We start from the raw sequence: 24,889 nt of genomic DNA on the forward strand, positions 1-24,889 counted from the left end.
CTGGGCTTGTTGCTTAGTGTATTTTGCCACATCAAGAAGAGGCAAAATAACATGAAATATTTCTCCATTACAACAATAATAATTTTTCACACAGACTTTGCAAAACATATCCTAGCAGGTTTTGTCCATTATGCGTCTTCAGATTGTGTAATTTCCAGCAGTTTCTGATGCGTTGGCGCAGTTTGTCACTGAAGAACAAAATGTTAAACAGATAGGAGATAAGAAGCCCATCTTGAAAACACCTGCTTGGACGTGCTCCTCGGTTTGTGCTTCATTGTGTGCTGAGAAGAAAAGTGGACAAAAGAGCTTATTATGCTCCTTGTTTTTAGAATAGTGTTAATGACTTGCAGCTGACATGGGTTTTATATCCATATGTATTGGAAAGTAGCTTTGATTTGGTTTCTGCTGGTATGTGGAAATGAGTTTTGTTGGTTATTTAGTCATTTTGGAAACCAAGTCTGGAGTGGAAAGTGTTCTCTTAACCATTCTCTAATGACATTGACCTGATGTTTAAATTTATATATATATATATATATATATATATATATATATATATATATATATATATATATATATATATATAAAAAAGAAAGATCCTGTGAATAAAGCCAGCAAGCTAGCAAGTTTCTATAGATTTTATCTCCATTTCTGTGGAGGCACGTGTCCATCCTGCCACATGTGACACTGCAGTCCTCTGCTCTGCAGTGCTATTGATGGGTCTGAATAGAGGCTTTTACTGCCTGTTTTGGATTAACAGTTAAACCCGTGTTCATTTCCTTCCATCAGGCTTTACTGTTATCTCTGTGCATCAGTGGATGACCAAACATGACAGAAGAGCAATAAATGTCACAGTATAAGGACTCTTGTCCACATCTTTAGCTGTAAGACTTTGGCATGGAATAATGCTGCAATTACTGAAATTGCTGCACTTGGGCCTGTGCATGGTGGTGCTTTTAACCCAGTTACCGTAGTAACAACCCTCAGTAATGGTAAAAAAATGATGTTCTATTATTGATTTCTTTTAAGCAAAGAGCAAGAGACTCTTTGCTTACTATTTTCATATTTGGACATAGACGTCTTCCATGATGCGATTGGTTAGGTTAGGTCAACTTTATTATCCCTGAGGGGCAATTTGTTTCACAGCCAGCAGAATCCATCCAATCCCAAACACACAACAACAAACAGTATTCTATTTATTTATTTATTTATTTATTTTAAGTGCACCTAACATATGGAGATGGGATATTTTTCCTTTTCCCTTATTGCTGTGTGAGAAACGGTAAAGCAAAAAAAAATAAAAAATCAAAACAACAAACACACACATGCATTGCGGTGGACACTTTTCTTCTAGATATATTATATAGATTTTCTTCTATAATATCAGATCCCATGCTTGCTTCAGCTTTGACCGGGATATAAAATGCACATTCTATGGATTTTTGGTCTGTGACTCAGCTTTGGCAGAGTGTCGGGTTCTTCATAGCGCCGCTAAGTGGGACGTTTAAGCTGCCGTCTCCTCCCTCAGGAGAACATCTGGGCTTCACAGTGCTTAGTACAAATGATTACACCAGTAAAAACACTATATAAATAGTAAAGAGTAGTACTTTACACTCCATTCCCGCATGGGATCGTTTTATTACTTTCAAATCGTTTGTTTTAATTATATTGATTCCTAGAAGGTTGGTGTTTTTATTAGAATCTAATGCTAAAAGGTTAATGTTAGCGAGATGGTGGAAATCTGGTTGGCGTATATGTAAACAAGGACGCAGGCTTCTAAATCAAATCCTCTTTTACATCAAAACAGTGGTGAAATTGTGGCGGTCCAAACATTTCCTGGTTGGAAGTCAAGTATGGTATGTTTCTTCCTCTGCAGTAAATAAAAAGCTCATGAGCACTTGCAGTAACTGAGCATGAAAGAGACTTAAGTGGCAAATGCAAATTCTTCACATAGTAATAAAAGTGGCTTGGCAGGAGACTGATAATGGAAATTGGGTCTCCTAAAGTGTGCGCACCACATGTTTTACACACACTCATGGATGAGAGATGTGGGTGGTGGAATTTATTGACTTTATTTACAAATGTTTCTTTTTTTATCTTTACGGGTCTATCCAGGTTCATACCAAGTTCCACTGCCGCCAAGCCCACGCTGTCGGCTCGGACACATCCTGCCTCACCTTCTCCTACGATGGAACCAAGCTCGCTTCACGAGGAGGTAAGACAAGCTTGACATCGACAGTGTCGATGTCTGAGGGGAAGCAATGCTGCTATTTCACCCCTAACCATTCCTAACCTAGGGGTTATAACGTCTGACCCCGGACACAACGCTGTATTGTTTTGAAAAAATAAAGATCTTTTCTTTGCTCTGAATCCAAAGTGACATGCGACTCAGAGGACGGCTGGCGGAATTGATATGGACACACTCGCTTGGGTTTTGGCTTGCATTACAGGCCTTCCTTTGAGCATGCACTTCCCAGCTGGCTCGGGTTCATCTCCTGCAGCTTTAGTCAGCGATTGGAGATCCCCAGTCCAGGAATTACTCAAGCTTCAGCGTGACGCATCCGAGTGAAGTCTGACCTCAGAACAGGCTGCTTAACTGCTGTAGCGTACACTGACTCTGATTCAGGCGCAAACACAATCGATCTTATTCAGTTTTTTTTTCATCTCTCTGAATTACATGAGAGAGAGAGGAACGTCTTTGATATTTTTTTTTTCCCCCTGCATTGATGTTCAAATTACTCATGTTGGCATTCAGTACTGATCTCAATCTTGACATTTTCTTCTGTTTGTGTGATTGCAGGGGATGACACTCTGAAGACATGGGACATTCGCAACTTCAAGAAACCTCTCAATGTTGCCACGGGGTTGTGCTCATACTTCCCAATGTAAGCCTGAATATTCCCTGGTGATGCCTACACCATGTTATCCTAGAAAGTTGATAAACCTGGAGAAGCAGCTTTAAATAAAGCACTTAATCGCTGATAAAGCTGTGTGTTATCTCGTGTCTGAGCACAGGACAGACTGCTGCTTCAGTCCTGATGATAAACTCCTGGTGACTGGTACTTCAGTGAAGCGCGACCAAGGGAACGGCAAACTGGTCTTCTTTGACAGAGAGTCCTTTAAGAAAGTATACGAGATCGAAGTGGCTAGCACGGTGAGTGTGACAACTGTATACACACATCGCTGAGTTTTTTTTCCCTCCCCATGAATGCAATCAATCAAGTTGATGCATCAGCGATGAGTCCAATGTTCTGTAGGTAACCTTTTATCTCCCAAAAACAACATCTTGAGTGGACAGTGGTGAAAAAAAGGTCATGGCTAATAGATTTATGTTAGTTTAGGTTATTGTTCATTTCAGATTATTTAGCATTTGTCCAAAAACCAAAAGACAATGTTTTTGTTTGTTTTTAAATAGGAATATCGATTTATATTTGCCTTGACTAACATTCGGCAAATAACAACGGTTAACAATATTTAACGTGGACGTCACTGGACGAATCCAGTCGAAATAGTCAACAACTTTTTCATCGACTGTTGTAAATAATTTTAATACTAGTACAACACACCGTCAGTGACACAGAATATATAGAGAGACTCAAATAACGTCATCATGTATAATGAGGGACTACGGCTGAGTAAAAGTTCAGGTAGTTGCTTATTTTCTGTGGATTGTATTAATGCACATGCTTTGGTTTATACATATGTTGTAATTGACGTATATTAGTTGTCAGAGCAACACCGTGGACATTCGATGAGCTAGCTAATTAAGTTATGAAGTACTTAAAAGAACAAAATTATTCACTACTTGATGCCTGTTACAGCGGCCAGGAGATTAAGGAACTTCTGTATTTTACAACCATTTTTTACATTGTTTTATTAACTACTTAAATGTTAAATACTCAGAATATAAGGATCAAAAGCTTTATGAATGAACGAACATTCTTGAAATTCCTTTTTTTTGTCTTCTGTAATCGCTCATCGCAAGGGCCGAGTTTTACCACCGATTGAATTGTCAATCTATTTAACTTTTACCAGAAAGACAAAGTAATTCCTGACAGCTATTCTTAGCGCTCTTCTTGAGTGTTGGTGTGAAGCGAGTGTAACATCTGTGTCAGGACCTCTCTCTGTGAAAAGCTCAAAAGCACGTGCTACGAACGTCTCTCGAAGGCTCCCGTGGCCATCCGTGATAGAACGTGCTCTTGAGAAGATTTGTCATGGGAGCAGTTCTTGGATTTAGATTTCCCCATCACTTCTTCTCTAGTCATAACACTGCAGCCTGAAGAGGCCCTGCAATCTCTTCCCTCCATCAGGCTCTCCATGTTTGACATCTACATGGGGATGGTGGGAACCTGTCTCGATTTCTGGCTCTCCAAACCCAACAGCCTTAACATCACTAAAAAGAATAGAGCACAGAAGGGCGTTCCCTTTCTGTTTTTGATCCGAGGAACGGGCTTTACAGTCGTGTAAACGCTCGTAGATGTCCCGGAGGTCCCCATGAGTTATTTATGGGATGATTTGCCCTGGCGTGACCCTGACGAGCTCGCTATTTATCATGTTTATCCAAGGTTCTCGGCAGGACAGCTGAAGAATTTAGTGCCGGCTCTTTATGAAGTGGTGCGCCTGGCTCGTGAAAGGAAAAGCCACCAATCATACGGGTGTAAACATTGGACATAACCCTGCAGCAGGGTCGTGCTCTGGGAAGGGAGGTGGGTGGCAGCGAACACATTTTCATGCTGCTTTGAATAAATACGCTCTTGGCTGAGAAGATCCTGAGGTGTGAAATCGAGAGAGACGTCCAGTGCAGTTCTTCAGCAGCGATCAAGCGTTTGCTGTAAGCAGTTAAGAGAGCCGTTTTTAATCTTAAGTGTAATTAATATATATTTTTACAAATATATATTATTGGACCATGTGCGGAATTGCACCATAAAGTCAAGTTGCAAGGACGAAGGACTTAGCAGAAGCTAAAATTATATACAGTCCAATGTAATCAAACTTCATGAACCCACTAAAAGCTTGTCCATTGTGGATTTATCCATTAGGACACATCGCAGGTGTGTTCTCTTTTGATGTTTGACTTCTTCATTTGTCCCAAGCATGACACAACCCAGAAGGGAGGAGATGCTGTGATAAAACATTTCCTCCAGCCGCCATCGGAGCATTATTTTGAAATATTCATCCAAACATCACTGACAGCCTCAAACCTTTATCTGGCCTGTTGTTTTATTCCTTTTGTTAGTTAGTGGGGTAGATGAATTCCTGAGGGTTTTTCAGGAGGCCCTAGGGGCTGGCATCCACGACACGCTATTGCCATTCTCACAGCAGGTGTGACACGTGCGTATTTCTTTTGCATGGTCTACAGTGTGCCGCTACAATATTCTTGTCAAGACCTTGAATTCATTTCCTCTTCTGCTCCTCTTCCCATCTGGACTGTGTGATATAATGAAGCCTTAATCTTTGGCATAGAGGTTAAGGGGTGGTTATCCTCCAGCTAGCACTGCGGCTCATGATGTTTAGAAGAGATTCCAGATCAGACAGCAAGCTTTAGTGTCTCTCTGTAATTCCTGCATGTGCTGTAATGCCTTTTGGAAAGGATCGGATTCTCACAGCAGACTCTTCATCCAAGAATCCTGCTGGCTGCAGCTTCCTCATATTGTTCATGATTTTACACAACAGCGATGTTGAATTCTCCAGTCCAGTGGGTCAGAATGCATGACCGATCCATTGTCTATGATGATTAACTGCCTATAACGGCAGTAATGTAAATCACAGGCTTGTGCTGGATCTAAAATCGTTCTATAACAGCTAATACAGAGGCACTTGCGAAAGCGAGTGTGTTGAGGGAATTACTTTGGATAGCTGCTCTAACATAAGCTATAACAGGAACTATCTTGTTTTAGTACACAACATAAGCTGAGTCTTGAAACTGATAAAAAATATGATGCATCGTTCCATAATAAATTAGATAGTCTGAAGACCTGAATCCGCATCCTTTGCATCATGACATGGTACAACATGCTTAATTTCCTGAAACAACTCTCCAGTGAATGTGGTGTTTCTTATTAATAAGTGTAGATGTAAATGATCAGATGTTATCAGATCACCTGACTGATGACGAGTTATGATTAAAGACGTCACTGGGGCGTTTCAAACCAGCCGTTTGGCGAGTAAATGAAGCATTTTGTGTGTGATGGTTCCTGCTGGCTCGGTGTGGCTAGTTGCAGCACAGTCTGTTAGCCAACAGAGAGCAGACGTGTCTGACGAAGCGGCTGCCAACGTTACAGGCAGCCGATGCGGTGAGCACACAGCAGCAGAGCCACTTCCAGTACATCAGTGTGTTATTTAACACACTCCCTCGTCCACTTTTTCTATTTCTAATTGGCAGCTTTTCAGAAAAACATTATCCTGCTTTTCCTGCTGGTTAATTTGTAGTGGAAAAGACACATGATGCCTCACTACATAAAATTCATGCATAACCGCAGTGTCCAAAAAAAATTTCCACCGACAGCATTTTACGTCAATGACTAACTGAAAGTTCAGTAGAAAAATTCTCAATATTAAGTACAATTCTAAGCAGAATGTCTGCCTTTACACTTTGCAGATATGGACAGTAATCTGAAATATTGCATAATAGAACACTTCTTAGCGCTCTAGCTGATAAACACATGGATAATATGCAACAAACCTTTTTACTGCACATATTAAAACTGCTACCTCACGAAGTAACGCACTCGAACCAAAGTGCTATCCGCCCTCTTCTGAATACACGAGCTTTACCGATGGTTCACCCAATGAAGCTGTAATGGAGCTCTGCTGTATTCTTCTCATATTACGACACTGCAGATGTTATATGTCGTCTATTTATTTTGCTGCAGTACACAGTGATAATGAAGTGGAGTAGTCTGAGGAGCTTGTTGAGGCTAGCGCTCCTTCTGCTATATTTGGATATTCGGTGCCCCGTGTTTGCCCCAGCAGAGGTGCGTCAGAGGCTGGAGCCGTATTCTCACGAGAACTGCGCTTGATTAATGAGCTTGTTTAGCACTGGCTTATTGGTTACCATGTGGTGGACTTATGCCGAGTTATTCACACTTACAGTATGAACGTTGCAGATGAGCACATAGTTTCTCTTTCACACACTCACACACACACAGTTCTCCTTATGTGCACTGAGATCAAAACACGCTTGCGATCATGACGTGTGACGTAATCAAGTGGCATTTCTGCAAAGAGAAGTCTGTCATCATCGTAGACATTTCTAAATAATGCACATTAATCCATAAAATGCGCAGGCTGACCTGTAGTCCTCCACACATGGCTAACAGACACAGCAGGATGACGATAAAGCTTTATTCTGGGTCAGTCGAGCTTAGCCGTGCCAAAGAGGGCCTGAACAGCTGGACACTAAGCAGCTTTCCTCTTCCACACACCCTCTTCTGCTCCCGTGGGTCTCTTCTGGTCCGTACACTTTCTCTTGCACCCTCCACCACTAGTACTTGTTTAGAGCAAAGCCGACTTTGTTTTCCACTCCCTCTCTGCCTCTAGTGTTTATTCTGCTCCAGTCAACTTTTTCACGTATCATTCTTATACTGTACTGTTTGCTCTATAAAAACCATCAATTCATCTTAGACGGAACATTGTGCCTAATATTCGTATATAAGTATTTTTTTTTTTAATATCAATACAATCCTTTGCATCGTGGTGTGTTTAACTGTTCTGCTTCTCTGTTTTTGCATTGTTACAAGAATGCCTTTCTTGTTTGTGAAAAGATGCTCAAAAACGCTCATATTGCTGACTCTCTATTACACATACATACACACACACACACACAGACACACACACGGTCACATCCTCCATCTGTCGAATGTGAAATCCAGGCCTCTACCCAAAGCCCAAATATAGTCAACTACAGCTTAGTGAGCTGGAGAATCCTCGCTTAGTGCTTCTCAACGGCTCACTGCCGCTGACTTACATGCTAAAACTTTCTCATCACTGTTTTCCTCTGTATTTCCTTTACTTGTCCCAAATGATTTTATTCTTCCCTTCTTTCTTCTTCCTGTTTTTTTCTTTCTCCACATCTCTTTCTCTCTCTCTCTCTCTGTCTCCCCCCCCCAGAGTGTGGTTCGCTGTCTCTGGCATCCGAAGCTGAATCAGATCATGGTCGGGACGGGGAGCGGTCTGGCCAAAGTCTACTACGACCCAGTCAAGAGCCAGAGGTGCAGTGAGCTCTAGATTCCCTCCTCTCATCTTCCAACTTGTTCACTACTGCACAGGGAGAAATATTAGCTGTGTGTGCATTTAGTGTGGCTCAGATCAGTAATTATTCTGTGCAGGGGTCAGATAGAGTAGTCGAGGTCCGGGGGGGGGAGACGGACAAGTCTGCTGAATTAACTACCGGTTGTCCCATCAGTTCCAGCTGGGAGGCCGTCAGATGTGGAACCGTTCATTAAACTGTCCCGTTTGAGTCCATTAGTGGTGATTACTGAGGGCAAGGACAGCAGGGCCTCACATGCTGCCTGTCTGGAAAATCAATGCTCGACAAGCAGCCGTTTGATTTACAGATATTCTGTGATATTCAAGTGTTTTTTTTTAGCAGTTCACCCTATATATCAGTCAGATATTCTAATATTTATCATTCCTTTATCAAGTGGTTTTCTTTACACAACTCAAAAACACCTCTGTGTTTTTAGCTTACAGGTTCCAGGTTATGACATCATCATTCTTCTGCCACAGTTTGTTATTCCAGGGGCAGTTTATAGGGACACACAGAAATCCAGTTCTTATTACAAATCAGATCCAAATTTCCTGTTCTTTAGTAAAACAAAAGTACAGAAATAAAACTCGCACAACACATCAAGTGAAGTGAAACACATTGAAGATAGATTTTGTAGAATTTTGTAGGACTTCTGTCCCAGGGAAAGTTTCACTCACATGCTCCGGTTTGGGATGCTTTTTTGTTTTTAAGGGGCGCCAAACTTTGTGTTGTGAAGAGCAAGAGGAAGGAGAAGCAGGCCGAGACGCTGACGCAGGACTACATCATCACCCGTAAGTGCCCAAACCCCACACACACACACACACACACACACACACACACAAAGGTGTTCGTCTCCATTCACTGCTGTCACAAGCCCATTAGTGCTGCAGTATGGTGTGTGTGTAAGTGTGTGAGTGCTTTCCATCGGATTGCTGTCTCACGCGGCCCTTAACCCGTAAGCCATGATGCCATTAGCGTCCGTCACTCCATCCGCCACGCGCCTGGCATGAGGGCTCTGGTCAAGTCACAGCGTGCCACACACAAACCATAAACACATCCTGACCCTCCGCCCACATGACACACACCTCGCCGTCAAAACTCTCCCTCCTCTCTGTATACCATTAAGCACATTCTCCAGTGGCCGTAGTAGCATTTAGCGCATGATTTAACAAGCGCTGATGCTCTGCGACGTAAGCCGATAGGCTGAACTGAGTGACGCATCGCTGGATAGCCATGGAAAATTCAAGGAGGAAAGCAAAATGATGGCCCGTTGAGAGAGAGGGAGGCAGAGCGGTTCAATGTGTCACCGCTAACCTCTTTGCTTAATGTAGCATGCAGGAGAAGAATTAACACTGCACAGTGACAACAGGGCTCCTGAATGGAAAATCGCTTCATCTTTCCTACTCCCCTCACCCCCACGAATCCCCCTGTCCACCCCTTACAACACACGCAAACAGAGTCAAGAGTCATGTGATGGTGTGTGTGAGACCTTGTGAAATCAGAATACGTTAATCAAAAGTAAATAAAAACAGCGAGCGTTACAGCTCTCTGTGGTTGCTATGATGGAGCTGAAGGGTGTAGTGCTTTGTTTACGGTTTTGTTTCTTTTTCTTAATCTTTGTTATGCTCATGTTACTGAGTTGTATAGTTGACTTAATTCATATATATGTGTGTGTCTGTCTCTCTCGTTTTTTTCAGCCCATGCATTGCCAATGTTCCGCGAGGCCAGACAGCGCAGCACCAAGAAGCAGCTGGAAAAAGACCGACTGGACCCAATGAAATCCCACAAGCCCGAGCCGCCCATGTCCGGCCCAGGTGATGTAAAACCCCTCGTGAAGCTGCAGGCCCCTTGCGGTATCTGTCGTACTCCTTGGCTGCACTTCTTAAGATCCTAGCAGCTTGTGGGATCTAGACTGCAGCTCTAAGTAAACACACCGTAAGATTACATTAAAGACTTGGCTGAGGACCAGGTGCGACCGGCTTTGGCTTCTTTCCTCGTGTCTGTTTGAGGCAGAGGTGTGGAAAGCGCGGCACGGAGAGCGCTCCGGTTTCCTCAGTCTCTAAACCTGTCAGTCATACAGGACGAGTCTCTCTCCTTACATCCATAAACCCATCATGGGTTAACATGATCTCAGTCAGCCTCCCGATATCTGGCAGATTCCCACTGATCGCCGAGCCTACAGCAGGTCTCAGGGTCTCCCATGTTTAAACATAACGTAAATAGCCTTTCAACGAGCGGAGGATGTTTTTCTAAACGTTTAGCATGTGTGTACATGCGCCGGAGGAAGGAAGGGCCAGGGTTTTCCTGACCCGTCTCTCTTTACCGAGGCCAATGAAGTTGTTGTTTGTATTTATACAAATGAATTTGACTTGTATGTTTTGCATCATGATGTTTCCCTTCCTCTCTGCACTTGTAACAAACAGGCAGGGGGGGTCGAGTGGCAGCCCACGGAGGCACCCTGTCGTCCTTCATCGTGAAGAACATCGCTCTGGACAAGACGGACGACAGCAACCCCCGCGAGGCCATCCTGCGCCATGCCAGAGAGGCAGCAGAGAACCCCTACTGGGTCGCTCCCGCGTACAAAGTGTAAGCAATTGTTTCGTTATCAGGAGGTAAAAGCAGTGAGCTTGGGATGAAAGACCAATTAGATTAGATAAGATTAGAAATTTTCCGTAGGAAAATAGAAAACCGCTGCAGCCGAGAGCAACGTGGAGCCCCTCACACACACACACGGCTATTGTCAGTGACAGGTTGTGATGTAACTAGATGCTAGTGTGTTGGTGTATGAGGGGAAAGATGTGTGCATGTGTGCGTGACTCAGGTCAGGTTGCACCTGCGTATCGCGTCCTTGTTGTCACGCCTCGGCTGACGGATGCATGAATGTTTTAAAAAAGCTCAGCGTGTGTGTGTGCGTATGTGGGGTGTGTGTGTTTGAGGGACTACCTGAGACCGTTCTCTGTTGTAGACTGAGCTGGAAAAAAAAGGCAAAGGAAATGGAATCAAGGTTTGTCAGATAATCTAATAGTACGTTTAGCGACTATGTTGCCTTAAAGGTTTCCGATGGAAAGCTTTTCATCATGATGGTTACGTTTCATCAAAAATAACCCAATCCATTTTTAACTCATTAATGTAAACTTTCCAAGCCATATTTAAACTATATTATTATCCAAAGCTCTTCTAATTTAAAATCCTTTATATATCTTTGCCACATCACGTAAATGGGTCTGAACGGAGATTATTTCATTATCATTTGTTTTGGAGTAGAGCAGCGTACTTTACCACATCTGAGGTTACTGAGGTTACTGAACCAGACGCAGTTTGAGCCAAATGTGTAATTTAAGTCTAAATTGGACCTAGTTATAAACTTCCCACACTTGTTAAGCACATTAAGGAAGCAAATGTAGGACATCTAGTATGTGTTGGCTGATTGACTATGTTGAATTTAATTATGCTTAAATTAGAAAACAGCCCAGTCGCTCCTCCTGGTGATTTCTTTTTCTCTCAGGTTAACATAAAACCAGCGTCTCAGCAAGTTTTCAGCTTTACGGAATTTTAATGGACGTCGAAGCCCTAATTTTATGTTCTGTTTACAAGTAGTCAAAGAGAAACCAAGCATTTATCTTGGGTTTGTATTGACGTTTTCCACGTATGGATCACGGCTTTTAGTTTTCTCTAGGAGTGAAAAATGCTTTCTCTGCAAGTGTCAGTTGATAAGAAGCTGTCGGCCTGTTATCTCTCCATCTCTCCGTCTCTCCTCCGTCGTCTTTCTCACTGTGGGATGTTTACCTGGACTGGTGCAGACGAAGGAGCCGACGCTCGCAGGTGGTCCGTTCAGCCGGCACACGGAGACGACCCTGACACGGCCTGATCAGAAACATAGGACAACTAGATCAGCTCTCTGTAAAGAGTGTTAGCGAGGAGATTTACACTTCTGTGCTGTTAATGATAAATTATCTTTTTTTTCTTCCCCCTGTGGGGCAGATGAATGCAGAGCTCTCCAGCTTGGATTCGTCAGAGCAGGGAGCATTTAGAAGGTGATATCGGATGCAGGTTAAATCTTGCATATGTGCAGGTTGAGCTGCTGCGTTATAGATGTGTTTGTTCAATGTAAAGAACAGGTAATAGCTGAAATTAGTGAGGAGACTTGTTCAGCACAGTAAGTAAAGAATAACCCCAAGTGTTTTACTCCTCTTATACCACAGCGGTTACACTAAAGAGCTATAAACTTGTAAAGAGTCATTCTGTCCCTTTTTTTTGACATGAGAAAGAAAAATCATGTTAGAGAGAAGTGTAAATGTGTCTGTAAATAAATCTCCTTCCTTCACCATATCCCTGATTAGATATTTTTCTTTGCTTGTTTATTATTAGCCTGAGATTATATGGCACGTCAGTCGTACAATCCTCAACTAATCCTCTGACTTGTCCAAATCGGAAATTCTGTGCTTCTGTTACCATCCAAAATTTTAAACATATTGTTTAAATATTGTTGTTCTTATATCTGTACGTTTTAGCCTATGTTCAAATCTATGTGAGATTTGATTAATTTCCTGTCATTACAGCTTGTGTGGTCCCTTGAGAAGTCCTGTGTTCGACACCTAGGCTCATGTCGTGATGCGTGCTCGAGCGTCGCCTTGTAACTTAATCTCCGTCATTACACCGGAGTGCAGCCTTTTAGAGCTACTAGCGAGCGTTAATGACACTGTAGACACTAAAGAGAGCTATTGTAGCACTTCCATGCACAAATGATCCTGTTTCTTCCTTTGTTGGCCCGCCTTAATTGCTTTGCTCAGGTATCAAGAGTAGGTTGATGGAGACATACACACACCTGACACAGAAATACTAGCCAACTGATACTCGAGAACCTGGAAACTGATTGCACGCCGAACGCATAACATCTCTTGTGTCGTCCATCACCACCGGCTTTGTCTTGTGTCGTTACCTACAGCTTATCTGTCCACTAATGAATCCTCGCTTCTGCTTCCACAGTAATTACTCACAATGGTGGTCTCTGTGATCTCATCAGGGAATTCTCCAGGTCCCAGCAACGATGTGTATGGCATCAGGTCTCTGTCAGAGGTTAATCAAACGTGTCTGTGAAAAGTTATTTGTTTGAAACATACAGAGCTGGTTGTGAGGTCAGCGTTGCCCTTTACAGCAGCAGCAGTACGTGCAGATAAAGGAACGAGGGAACACAACATATGGTTGTGTAAGAGCCAGAGATTTCTCTGAAGCGCTGTAGTAGAAGTTATCTGCATGCGCCTGTACACACCGCCCCTTTTCTCTATAACCTGTACAGCGTCCACACCGTGACTCACCAAGGACCAGATGTTGTATTTTAATCACTGTACGGAATTGAGTGATGAAAGTAGGGGAATGGTTTAATCCCCCTCGCTCGCTATAACTCACTCACTCTCTCTCAATCATTTCTGCTTGCTTTTTTTTTTTTTTTTTTATCGGTCTCATTTTCTCCCGCTCTGTCCCTCCAGCCCTTCATTCTTAATCTCTTTCTCTAGGGATCTTATTCAAACTCTGCTCGAAGCCTCTGCATGCCAGGAGTAACAGTAGCTCTGAGCAGTTTTTCACTAAACTGATTTTATAGCCCGTGGTTCATCCGTGATTTGTCGTCATTTATCAAAGCGCTCGACTTGTTTAGTATTTGTTTCCCTTAAATTTGCTAATACAAAAAAGAAAAACACTCTGCCAGATGTTGACGTTCTGCTGTCAGTGCAACATGTCTAATCTTTGCGCTCGTTTCTTGTGCAGGACTCAGCCAAATCCCTTGTTTGCGGCAGAAGAATCCGAGGACGAGGAAGCCGACAAGGAGCCAGAGTGGAAGAAACGCAAGATCTGAAATCGAGAGCTACTTTATAGTTCTTCTCATGAAATCTGTGTATAAAACAAGTGATTACTTCTTGAACATGCTTGTTGTAAAATAATGTCTTAGTGTGTAAAGGCGTGAGAGAAAGTGTGTGTGTGTGTGTGTGTGAGAGAGAGATGGGGAAACAGTGTCAGCATCATGCAGTGCTCATGTGTAACTGATTTTTATATTGGGTAGACCTGCAAGTACTGAATGTACAGAATGTTGCCTCGAATACTACATTTTTTTTTTTTTTTAAAGCAGCTTGTTTTTAAAGATATTTCGCTTCGTGTTTTTGTGTCATGTTGCAAAATAAACATACAGCGTGTGTGGTCAGTGCACGCATTTGCATTATGAAAAGCGTGACCTGCTACCATGTGGCTTTTCCACCACTCAGAATCTTTTACCTCAGAAACTCAGAATCTTTTACCTTTTTTGGTTAAGCGTAGCCAACTCTTTCCAAATGGTGTGTGACCGTCTATTAATTTCTCTAATAAGGGAACGCGATGTTTTCTCTCTCTTTTTTTTTTTTTTTCCCGGAACATGCCGGTTTTGTCACCGATCCCTGAGCTCAGATGTTTGTGCCGAGGTGACTCCCGGCCTGCACACAACAGTAGACTGCTGTGTCACAACAGATTCCAATCTGCTGAATCTCAAGAGCTCTGATCCATCTTTCTGTCTCCGAAACCCCCCCAACTACATCCTTGGACTTTTCCACCAAACGTGCAGTCTTCGGGTTTGCTCCTGGTGACTCACTGTGTTCAGTAAATATTTATTTTGAAATCATTTTTAGCTACTTTTCTTTTCCAGCTCGTCAAATGTTGCTCGGGCGGAGAGAGCGTTTTCTGCTGGCTGAGAAACATGCAGTTTTATTACAGCATGTCTGATGTGGATTCTTTTAAAACTCGGATTCAACATCTGATATCTGTAGATTGACCTGAGAGTGGACAAAGGGACCGCTGTGTATCTGCGCACATGCACGTTGATACAGTTTTATGTGTAATTATAGCCGTGCAAACTTGATCATCTCACTTGGCCTGAATGTTGTTCCTATAAATAATTAATCTCTAATGCTCTTGTGTGCCTACTTTTAGTTCCGTTACATAATAGAGAACCTATAATAAGGGATGATTAGGAGGGAGTGGGAGAGGCTTGTCAGATACATGGATTACATATTTCTGCTCCTTACCATTCCATGGAATTTCCCCTCTGGCTAACCTAGAACTTTTTGGTAGGTATATGATTTTGACATATCAGTTTCAAAGTTTTGTTTGACCTACCAACTCACCAAAGCACTTTGTTGGGGTCAGTGCATCAATAAGGAACCCTCTCCTCTCCACTCCTTCTTATTTCTAGTCATAAGAGCAGATAAATATAACTACAAGAAAAAGGTGTTTGCTCAAGAGGATTTTTTTTTTCCCAGTAATGTGTAGCGAAGTAGCATGGCCAATCCAAACCTGCGGCCCCATCTGTCAGCGCCTGTTCTGAGTGCTGATGTCAGCAGCTGTCCGGTCCACTCCAGTATCCGTTACGGTCCATGGAATGTCAGAATGCCACACTGGGTGATGTCAGGGCATAATCATGCCCACTGGGGTTCGCCACGCCACTTTAGTTGTGGCAGAAAGGGTGTGTTGTGGCTTTGGCAAGCTGGCCACAACCTCTATATATCAATGGAAGCCTGTCAGCAGATTGGACTGCCTCCTTCTTGGTTTCACGTTCAGCTCAAATGGCAGGCTGTAGTTTTTTTTTTTTTTAATCATTTACAATGAGACCTCAGCTTGCAGTGATTATTCAGGAGAGGATGTTTTTTTTTTTATACAGTAGACTTTGCAGAATTTTGATGGCAAGTTTGCATTTGCCAATGTTTGTTTGCACATCCTGATCAATCACAAAACATTAACACCAGATTTTGCTCTTGATACGATATAACTCGAACTGGATAGTCACTCAGGTCGTTTTAGATCTGTGTTTGACGACTTCTTGACTTCTATTCATCATGCGGGCAGAACATGAGGTACTGAAGTAGGACATGTTCCCAGATCGTTTTGTTGCAGAGACAGCGTTCCTTTTAAACAATCATCAGAGACATCAGGGTCATCTGAAAATTCATTCCAGAGCCCCCAAGTTGGCGCATAGGCAGGAATGTCATGCGTTTTCATTTGCAAAAGTGAAAATCTTTGGACACATTTAGTTATAAGTGATGAAACTCCAAATAATCAGTGAATCTCTCTCTCTCTCTCACTCTCTGTCTCTGCCTCTGTTTCTATCACAACATAATGACTGGTTCACAGGAATGTTCACTGGTTCACAGAAACAACTTAAAGAATTCGGGTTCACCAGTTTGTGACCACAAACATAGGATGCTAGTTAACCTAAGCTAAGCAAACCTTTTTAGGAACCGGTCCACTGGTTTGTAAACAAAGCCATTATGCAATCCAATTCTAACAGCACCAGTGCTAGCACCCTGTCTGTGGAAACGCGCCAGTGGAGGCCAGCTATAAGGTCGAAGAGACTCGGTGTAACGTTTAAGCTTCACTCTGCAGCACATCTTTTTGGATTTTTTTTTACTCCAAGCCAAATCCACTCAGCTTGGTGGAAACATTTCTTCCAAGTGCCCAGATTTACTGCATGTCTTTACAAGCCGTGATTGTTTACTGTACAATCCTGAGCCTGTGTTTAGGAATGTAGAACAGATTTCTTCTGCCTAATCTATTCTAACAGCTCCGAGTCACTCTGCGACTCAAAGCCCACCGAGGGTCTGCAGTGAGACTCTTCCTCTTTTTTGTTTAACTTGTTCTGTCTTTGTTGACTTTAATCCATTATATACCAGTTATAAAAATCACCATAAATCATAAGCAAACTTGGTCAGCACATGAAAAATACTCTACAACGTTACTTTTCTTTTTTTTCTTTTTTTTTTAACACACTTTTTTTAACAATTTTTTTGTTTTTTTTTTTGCGCGAAAATGATCTTATTGATTTCTCCCAACATTTAAGTGATAGAAACAAGTTTTATTCTGTAAAAAGTTATAAAATGAATATTGTACAAAAATAAAGTCTGTAGAGAGCTTTGGTTTAGTAACACAAAACAAGTAAGACAAGCTGTTTTTTTTTGTTTTTTTTTTTCCCCCAACTGGTCTCACAATGCAGGGTGGAATTTTTACAGTCAACTTTCCCTTTATAATCTTACTGCAAATTGTTTTCACCACATTTTTTTAAACAGTAATTTGCATGTGTATTTTTTTTTTTTGCAGAGTTTGTTAAAAGCTTCCACAAACTTTTGTCACCACAATAGGACATTTAACAGTTGAACAAAGCATCGTACACCACGACAGAGGATTACAGGACACGACATGGACACAGGTGTGTGTGTGTGTGTGTGAGGATGGAGCCACAGGGCTGAGCTGTTAAACATACCGTATCATTTCCCTCTTATTTAGCTAATCGAGATCAGATTATGATTTGAGGAGATTATGTTTGGATTACATGTTGAGCAGAACATCTGAATTGCTTGGATTTTTTGAGCTTTGTGTTTGTTGTTTGCACGAGACCTGGTTTCGCTCTGTAATTATTGCTCTGGAAATATTGTGCCGTTCCCCGTAGGACCTTTCCATGTGGCAGTGAGCTACGGTATCGAGACCAAAATCAGTCCTCTCATCCCATGACGTACACATCACTAGCTGTTTCTGTTAGTGTGTGTGTGTGACTCTTCACGAAAGCCCTGTTTCAGTGTTTGTGTCTAGGTTTGTGTCTGGATTTTGTACTACGCCTGTCCTGCTTTTCGGGGCATGTGGTGGGATGCTGTGTGGATAAAAGTTCTTTTAAATGAGGTTTGTTAACGTTTACCTGAGACAGAAATCTTGGTTTGAAACACTACGGAGAAGCCTGACATTTTTTTTTTTTTAGAGCGCAGAACCTACTGGAAGAGTTTGTGAGGAACCTCAAGGACCTATGCCACATTATCACCTTTCTGTTTAATGGGATGTAAATTTCAGCTTTCAACTAGGAAGGATGTTTTCTGTTTGTGATGATGCGTCTCCATGGGGCACAGCCCAGTTGTGCTAGAAACCTTTGCTGTAGTGACTTTATTATGGTTGAAAATAAACACTGGGCAAGAGCTGTATTTTCTCTAGCAAACAGTTAATTGGTTGAGAGAGCATTTGGAGCACTGATGTTAACTTTTTTTTTTTCCCTCCTAAACTGCTCTGATTGAGTAAACATGATACTGGTCTACCACAGACCTAGCATTTTTTTCTTTCTAATTTAGACAATTTTTTCCAGTTCTGCCAGATATAGTGAGGTGTTGGATGTGTCTGTGTTACAAACTAAGATGTCAGCTTTTCTGTGGTTGTTTAAAAGCATAATTGATCCTTTTAAATTATTTGCTTTTTTATTATTTTTTAATGGTTAGACCGTACGTTATCTTTAAACCAAAAACTGGCTATAGACACTGATGTCCTAAAATGAGTAAATTATTGTTTTCCAGCCCAGATAATCTGTGAGAATATGTGTTCATCACATCATCTGCTTTTTCATAAAAACCCATGCTCCACTTTGGCACCATCCAAGGTGGGGTCGGGGGTCGGGGGGTGGGGATGGAGCTTCACAAATAAATAAGGAAAAACACTCTAATACAATTAATTGCAATAAATAACAATAAGTTAATTAAATTTCAATAAATACATTTTTTTCATATAGACTATATATATATATATATAGAGAGAGAGAGAGAGAAAGAGAGAGAGTGGGAGAATTTTCTGAATATTAAACATTTTTGTATTGAGTCTCTTCTGGCTGCTGTGGGTTAAGCCTGGATAGATGCTCTGCCTTGTCCGCATAGGCATATTCAGCTATTTCTTCAGAAGGGCTTCAGAAAAGGTCCAAATTCTGTGCTGTCCACAGCCTACCTTCTTGCAGACACCTCTTGCCCCATCTCTAGCAGTTCCACACAGCTGAAATTATAGTTTGTTTATATCCCGACAGTCGGGTTGCGATTTTTCTGTGACTAGCTGATAGAGTATGTTATTGTTGCCACTTAGACAGCATTTACATTTCAATCCCTGCTTAGAATACTCTGACATGGTTTTGTAACAGTGAATACTGAGGTGTCGCTAGTGTTGCTGTTGCTGCTTTTCCTGAAACTTTTTTAAATCAAATCTTACTCCTTCACTTCTGACATACATCTCTGTGCGGGATAAACAATGACTCGAGACCTGCACTTTTCCTCCCAGAAGCAGCATTTGTCTCTGGAGTGCGAGACTTCTGTATTTTGTCCAAGTGTCTTTTCGCTTGTCCAAGTGCACAAATCAGACGCAGGCGCACTTCTTGGCGGAATGCTTCTTGAGAGTGTGGTACTCCAAACTGTCATCCAAGAATGAGAGGTCGTCGTCAAATGCTATTGGTCGACAGCAGGTCTGAGAAGGTGACTCTTTGTCTAGCTTCTTGTTTTGGGTGAGGTTGTTCAGGATTTTGTCATAGTTGGTCTCTGAATCGTAACATGGACCACTGCAGTACCTAAATATTAACTCTTCTTTGGTCTGGTAACCTAACCCCAGGTCCGTCACGTTGAGGTGGATCTCTTTAAGAAGGCACCCGCGTCCTTGACCTTTGATCAATTCATCCCGATTCCCTTTAAGCCCTCTGCCTCCACCACGTCCTCGACCTCGCTTCTTTTCTCCTCGTCCTCTCATTCCTCTCTCTGTGTTTGTTGCTCCTCTGCGCTTCCCTTTTTCTTTTCCTCTGCCCTCAGAGTCTATCTCAGGAGACCGCCGCAGTCTGCCAATGGTTGCTGCAATGAAGTCCATTACATCATCAAACTGGTCTGGGTGCAGTCCATTGAGGTCATCTTTTAACAGATAAAAAGAGAGAAATTATAAGTCATGCCCTGGTGCCCATGATGTTGTTTATAATCTGTCTACATGGTTACGTAATTCTATAAGGAGCAATGGTGCAATGCAATAAGCAGTTTCTTATTTTACTGTATTTTCGATATTCTGTTCTCTCAAGTTATATGGAAAATGCATTTGGGTTATGACATTGAGGTACAGCAGAATACATCTGTTCAACCGCAAACTCAAAACATATGCACTGTCCCGCACTTGAGAAAAATGTAGCATCCTTTGATCTACATGTAATACACAATGATTTCATTATAGAAGGAACTCCGTGAAGTTCCTTCTCTCACATGTCTGCCAAACAGACTGCATTATGGCATCTGGAAAAGCTCTCATGAGATTATAATAGGTATTCTTGAAGCTAATTTTATTATGATTCAACAAGTAATGAAATAAAAAATCAACAGCCTTTAAAATTCCATTAAGCTCCACCCTGAGTCAGGTAAGGAAAGGTAAGGATTGTACGGAAGGGTTTTCAGTAGATTTGTAAGTCAGGGGATGGAAGGTTTACTGGTTCCAGGTAGGTCAAGGTAACGAAGGTTATACCAGAGATAGGTAAGTCAAGCTAAGTTGGAGAAGAGTTTACTGAGGCCAGGTAAGTCAGGCTAAGGAATGGTTTAATGGGGCCAGGTAAGTCAAGCTAAGGAATAGTTTACCAGGGTCAGGTAGGTCAAGGTAAGGAAGGGTTTACTGGGGCCAGCTAAGTCAAGGTAAGGAATAGTTTACCAGGGCCAGGTAGGTCAAGGTAAGGAAGGGTTTACTGGGGCCAGCTAAGTCAAGGTAAGGAAGGGTTTACTGTGGCCAGCTAAGTCAAGGTAAATTGAGGAATGGTTTAATGGAACCAGGTATGCCAAGGTATGTGAGTAAAGGTTTAAGGGAGCACACTATGTGATGGGTGTGATAAGACGTGTCATTTTTAATGGGCTGGGATTATCCTTTTACTTTTTTCACTTTGTGTAGTGAGCAGACTGGCTTTGCCCTCAGACGGGTGGAGCTGTCTGAATTGCATTAACTGTCACCTGTAGATCCTGCAGCCAGAAGTGTTATACAATCCGTGTCAATGCCTGGCTGACTGGCCCCGTACAACAGTATCAGGTGTGATTGTGAACACTGTTTATATACACTCTGACATTTGAAAAAAAGGACTGTCTTTCGTTGGCCAGAATGAAAGGCTACGATGCCCAGGGACATGCAAAAGTTGAGCTGTTTACAACTGGTCTTCCAGAGTTGCACACTAAATCTGAGGCACTGTAACATGGTCGGCTGTTCTTCAAACCACTGAATTGATTTAGTTGGCCGGCTTTAGCAAGAGTTTTGGTTTCAATATATTGGTGCATTGTGAAATGCAAACAGGGTGATCAGTCAGGCACAACTGCATTTAAATGGATCCTGTTCCAGATGGTGATTCCACTGTGTGTCACTAAACATTGGAATGGTATTAAAAGCTGCTGTTCTTAAGATATGAGGTCGAGCATTTAGGAAGACACGTCTCACTTAGCATTCCATACCTAATCTAGAAAATTCGCAGGTTTATTACTGTGTAAAGACAAGCCAGTGTCATCTTTAGTTAAACAAATAGAGATGCCTCCCACACAGCTGTTGAAATAAACATAAACACAATGAAAGTATGAGTCTCTTGCCTAAAACATCCATACTCTACAAAACCTTTCCTCACGGACGAACATTAATCTAGACTCCCAGCAGTATTGTGGTTACGGAGGTGGATATTTTATAGTAAACACATTCTCATTTACTTAGCAAAGCACTAATGAGGACCAACCATTCAAACGAGGAATGTCATTTTGGCTGTTGCCGTGGCTCCTGACCTCTCTTGTCGTCTTCGAAAAGTCATTATCGTGTTGCGGAATGTTAGATGCTAATTAAACCGTCTCTGACCATTGTGTACAGTGTATGGCTTCACAAAATGCTGAAAAAATACGATTATATACCTCTACTAAAAGAAATAATTTCTAAGTGGTTTCTGCTAAGTAGATGCTAACCGTAGTGGTTTACAGCCTCTAGTTTCTCTGCAACCACATTTGGACTGCAGTCTGTTGGCAGTCATGTCATTGTGGGACAATTTTGCATGATCATCCATGGCACAACAAGAATGGCTTAATATAATTTTTGCCTGGGAACTGCTACTGATACATGCTGACAGGACAATTCAAGCCAGTGCGTAAACATAATATCATAGTAATTTTTATTTATTTATTTCTTTTATTTTTTGTAATAAACAAGAACATGTCTTGTAATAAAGTTATTTAGTATTAAAATTTAGCATAAATTAAAGTGCAGCTCTTCTAGTGCACTGACTTACATTGTTCTTCCATGGAGGCTTGTTTCAGGCTGGCTGTTTCGAGACGGGAGTTTATGACTGGGTCCAGAACGAGCAGCTCACTACGACGCTCGTCTTGAGGAGCTCTCATGGAAGGCTGCAGCTTGTTGAAGAGAGGGCGAGCGGATACGGAGCTCAGAAGCAACAAACACGTAGCTAGAACATCCCATAACTTCATTTTAGACTCAGTTCCTATGGAAGGAGCTGCAACAAAACAGATAGATCTATAGGTTATGCAGTTATATGCATAATGCATCTTATTTAAAGCACATGATTAAGTCACACTGTGACAAATTCTTTCCATTCCTCTTCTGATGATAAAGCAAGTTGGTGTATGTAATTTGTACAATATGGGGTTAGTGAACAATAACCACAATATTTGTATTTATATTACTATGGAGTGTTCCCTTCTCTTCTATTTATTTTTTTAAACATTAATATGTACATGGTTCAAAAAATGTTCCAAAATATTCACACTAAATCATATTTATAAAGTGATTTAATTGCCCAAATCCAAAAAGTTCTTAAAAATGTTATGGATTTAAAGAAGCATCATTCCAGATGCATTTTTTTTATAACTTCTCAGAAAAACGCAGTACTGTTTCAGCACAATTTTATTTAATGTTAAACAGATTTTTGTCAATACAAGCTGAGGAGAAAATGCTATGTGGCAGAGCAACTTCTGTTCCCTATTTACAATCTCAGCTTTCAGCAGAAGCACAATTCATATAGCTTTATAGAGGAAATATAAACTTGGATTGCTTTTTAGATAAATCAATGTAAAGGTTGGGGACAGAAAATACTTAAATGACAGTTTTAGTCGATTTGTGATATGTGCAAGAGAAATATTAGATGCAGCTGGTAAATACATATTTTCAATATGAGATTTGATTGCACTGAAAGTCGGAGTGTAAAAACTTTTGACGAGAATAAACTGATTATTAGACTTGGGTGAGAAGTTCAGTGCAAATATGGTGAAGCCCATGATTGCACGTGAGGTTATGACCTAAAGTCCCAGCAGGGATTGGGATGTTTTCAAATGTAGAGAAGCATGCAGCTCTGGTGCCACGAACGCAAATAACAACTTTTGCGATCACAACAACACGCGCGTAATGCACGATACTGGTGGGCTGTGTTTCTGTCCATTCACCTAAACAAACTCTGAAATCGGATCCAAATAATTTTATGCATTTTTTTAAAAAAATAAATATTCCTAGATTTTCTGACTCACCTTAAATTGGGCCCATGCAGACCTGCAGTTCACATAAAAACGCAGTTCCAGATGGATCGGGTGGCATTGAAGGATCCAAAATGCTTCAGAGTGAGTGTATCCGTGAGGGATTCCCCCATAAATAATGCCGTTCATCATCCATTTATCCACAGTATCCAAGTGAAGTCCTTCGTGTTTGTGTTTCTGTCTTTACAGAGAAGTCTTGTCTGTGCGCACGGAGTCGCGCGATAACCGGATGCTGCTGAGCTCCGTGCAGGTAATTTGAGAGAAATCCACCATCACCGAATGCCAAAAACCAAATGAAGACATCAGGGCTCTCCGAGCTGGAGTCGGATCAGTCTACTGTTTACTTGTGAGCGCCGCACGTCTTTCCGCCGAAAGAGCGAAACGGGCATCCTGCGCCCAGGGTCACAAATTCAAGTAAATTCCTCGTGTGAACTTGAGACGCACGAACGCAGCGCATTTCATTTCTTCCGTCGCGGTTGCGATATTCCTGCGTAAATCAGATCCATTCGCTTCTCTCAACACTGATGCGCCTTTACGCGTGAAGCTGTGCCACTGATCGCACGCGCTTTAAATAGATTAATGGCTCTGACGTTTCTCTAAGTCCGCCCTCAAAGCTTTAATCATACGCGGATCGACTATAGCAGCGCGATATGTTGTTTGTTAATCGATATCGCGATATATCTATGTCTAGATTTTTGTCATTCTGATATCTGAACGCGGCAACATCCAAAAAATAATCCCTGTACCAAAACAACCGCGTTCCAAAACATCCAGGCAGCGAACTGTACTTAACCTTGTCTATGGACTAGAATTATTCAAGTGCAAGGTTTATACCTTTAATATACCTTTGCACCTATGTACCTTTTTTGATCCCTCTAATATACCTTTGTACCTTTTAATTAGACTTTAGGGTGAAGGCAAGTCAAATTAATTTACTGTGTTTTTCATGCACTAAGCAAACAGTGCTTTAGGAATCAGACAAAAAAAAGTGAATGTAGAAAACATTTCAAATTAAATTAAATTAAAGCAGAGGTTAATGTGCAGTTGTTTAACATATTATTTATTTATTTTTATGGGGGGGGGGGGCACTTCTGTCCCTGAATGTAGTGCAATTTATATCCTGTATGTTTCCCAAGAGCTAACCTCATGGGCTTAACTGTATACATGGTGGAACAGGAGGAACGTTTTAAGGTCTCGATTTAAAGATGTCGAATGTCGGGCCACCTCAGAGGCTCTGTAATGGCTGGTTCTTTCTAAGAGCAGCATAAAGTGCTTTAAAGTTACCTCAGTGGTAATTAATGTCCAGGTATGTACCTTG

At 41.7% G+C, this 24,889-nt stretch overlaps 2 protein-coding genes across 6 annotated transcripts in view; one reads left to right on the forward strand and one right to left on the reverse strand.

Annotated features, from left to right (window-relative positions):
* Positions 1–14,501, forward strand: part of LOC132863121 (WD repeat-containing protein 70) — a 35,756-nt gene extending 21,255 nt beyond the window's left edge. For all 5 annotated transcript variants that reach the window (XM_060895721.1, XM_060895723.1, XM_060895722.1 and 2 more), the window contains exons 11-18: positions 2,113–2,212; positions 2,798–2,882; positions 3,013–3,151; positions 8,107–8,207; positions 8,957–9,036; positions 9,943–10,059; positions 10,669–10,831; positions 14,009–14,501. In XM_060895721.1, the coding sequence (XP_060751704.1) occupies positions 2,113–2,212; positions 2,798–2,882; positions 3,013–3,151; positions 8,107–8,207; positions 8,957–9,036; positions 9,943–10,059; positions 10,669–10,831; positions 14,009–14,096 (873 nt within the window). In that variant the 3' untranslated portion in view covers positions 14,097–14,501. The remainder of the gene's footprint in view (positions 1–2,112; positions 2,213–2,797; positions 2,883–3,012; positions 3,152–8,106; positions 8,208–8,956; positions 9,037–9,942; positions 10,060–10,668; positions 10,832–14,008) is intronic.
* Positions 14,502–17,235: 2,734 nt separating this feature from the next.
* gdnfa (glial cell derived neurotrophic factor a) lies at positions 17,236–24,601 on the reverse strand. Its single transcript, XM_060896198.1, has 3 exons — positions 23,566–24,601; positions 22,317–22,538; positions 17,236–19,947 (listed from the first exon to the last, which is right to left on the reverse strand). The coding sequence occupies exons 2-3, from the start codon at positions 22,510–22,512 to the stop codon at positions 19,409–19,411; spliced, it is 735 nt and encodes a 244-aa protein (XP_060752181.1). The 5' UTR covers positions 22,513–22,538; positions 23,566–24,601; the 3' UTR covers positions 17,236–19,408.
* Positions 24,602–24,889: the final 288 nt, after the last annotated feature.

The sequence above is a fragment of the Tachysurus vachellii genome, chromosome 20 (genome assembly GCF_030014155.1).
Source record: "Tachysurus vachellii isolate PV-2020 chromosome 20, HZAU_Pvac_v1, whole genome shotgun sequence".
NCBI lineage: Eukaryota > Metazoa > Chordata > Actinopteri > Siluriformes > Bagridae > Tachysurus > Tachysurus vachellii.

Excerpts from the sequence above, each read along its gene's own strand:
- gdnfa (XM_060896198.1), bottom strand. The coding sequence starts at position 22,512 with ATGAAGTTATGGGATGTTCTAGCTACGTGTTTGTTGCTTCTGAGCTCC. Across the intron at positions 19,948-22,316 it reads AGCCTCCATGGAAGAACAAT|ATGACCTCAATGGACTGCAC; the intron begins GTAAGTCAGTGC and ends ATCTGTTAAAAG.